We start from the raw sequence: 742 nt of genomic DNA, 5'->3' as shown, positions 1-742 counted from the left end.
TTATTAACGTCTTGCATAACTGCATACGATTTGAAGATACAAGAGGAGCGACAGTACAAACGAAATACCACATACGAAATACGACATACGAACGAAAAACGACACGATATACGACAACACCAACACTCACAAGTGGTTACATATTCATAGGATTGATAATCAGTTTTATTTGTTCAAGCTTTTATAATTCATTATCGTATTTGCTTCCTCAGAGCAACGTAGAGCATAGGTTACGCTTGCCTATAGTCTTTACAAATATGGTATTAATTAGTCAAAATAGGCAAATGTCCTGATCATTACACTAACGGTTTGATGTCATAATTGATGTCTTCAGGTTTAAGCAGAGTAAATACTCGTACACAATTCAATTTGATTGACAGATCCAAGCTAAGTCGAGATAGTCAGCTGCAAATAAGTAACCATAAAAACCTCTCACTATCAATAATGTGTTATCTTACTCCATTTAAATTATTCCATTGTCTAATTTTCTCAAAAATGCTTTTCGTGGTGTTAATTTTCGTCGTAGTGCGCGTCACGAGCGCATCTGCTATCGCCCACTCCACCTATCCGGCGGTAGGTGGCAAATCTGTCGACCTTGGCGTCCCTGTCAGCGATGTAAGTCACTCTAATCAAAGTGTATCGAGTTCTGATGACAAAAAAATCGATGATATCGAAGAGAGAGGTCAAACTTCTCAAATGTTAGGTTTCATCAAGGGTCTTACGACAAGGTATATGTACAGTA

The 742-nt window shown here is 37.7% G+C and overlaps 1 protein-coding gene across 1 annotated transcript in view; it reads left to right on the top strand.

The window, feature by feature from the left end:
- Window positions 1–495: 495 nt before the first annotated feature.
- The window catches only part of PHALS_06618 (uncharacterized protein), a gene marked incomplete at both ends in the record, with an annotated part of 319 nt that continues 72 nt past the window's right edge, over window positions 496–742 (top strand). The window contains one exon of the mRNA XM_024719938.1: window positions 496–728. Coding sequence (XP_024585187.1) covers window positions 496–728 — 233 coding nt within the window. The remainder of the gene's footprint in view (window positions 729–742) is intronic.

This window comes from Plasmopara halstedii, assembly GCF_900000015.1.
Source record: "Plasmopara halstedii genome assembly, contig: Scaffold_3060, whole genome shotgun sequence".
Taxonomy (NCBI): domain Eukaryota; phylum Oomycota; class Peronosporomycetes; order Peronosporales; family Peronosporaceae; genus Plasmopara; species Plasmopara halstedii.
This window is presented reverse-complemented; position numbering and strand designations above follow the sequence as displayed.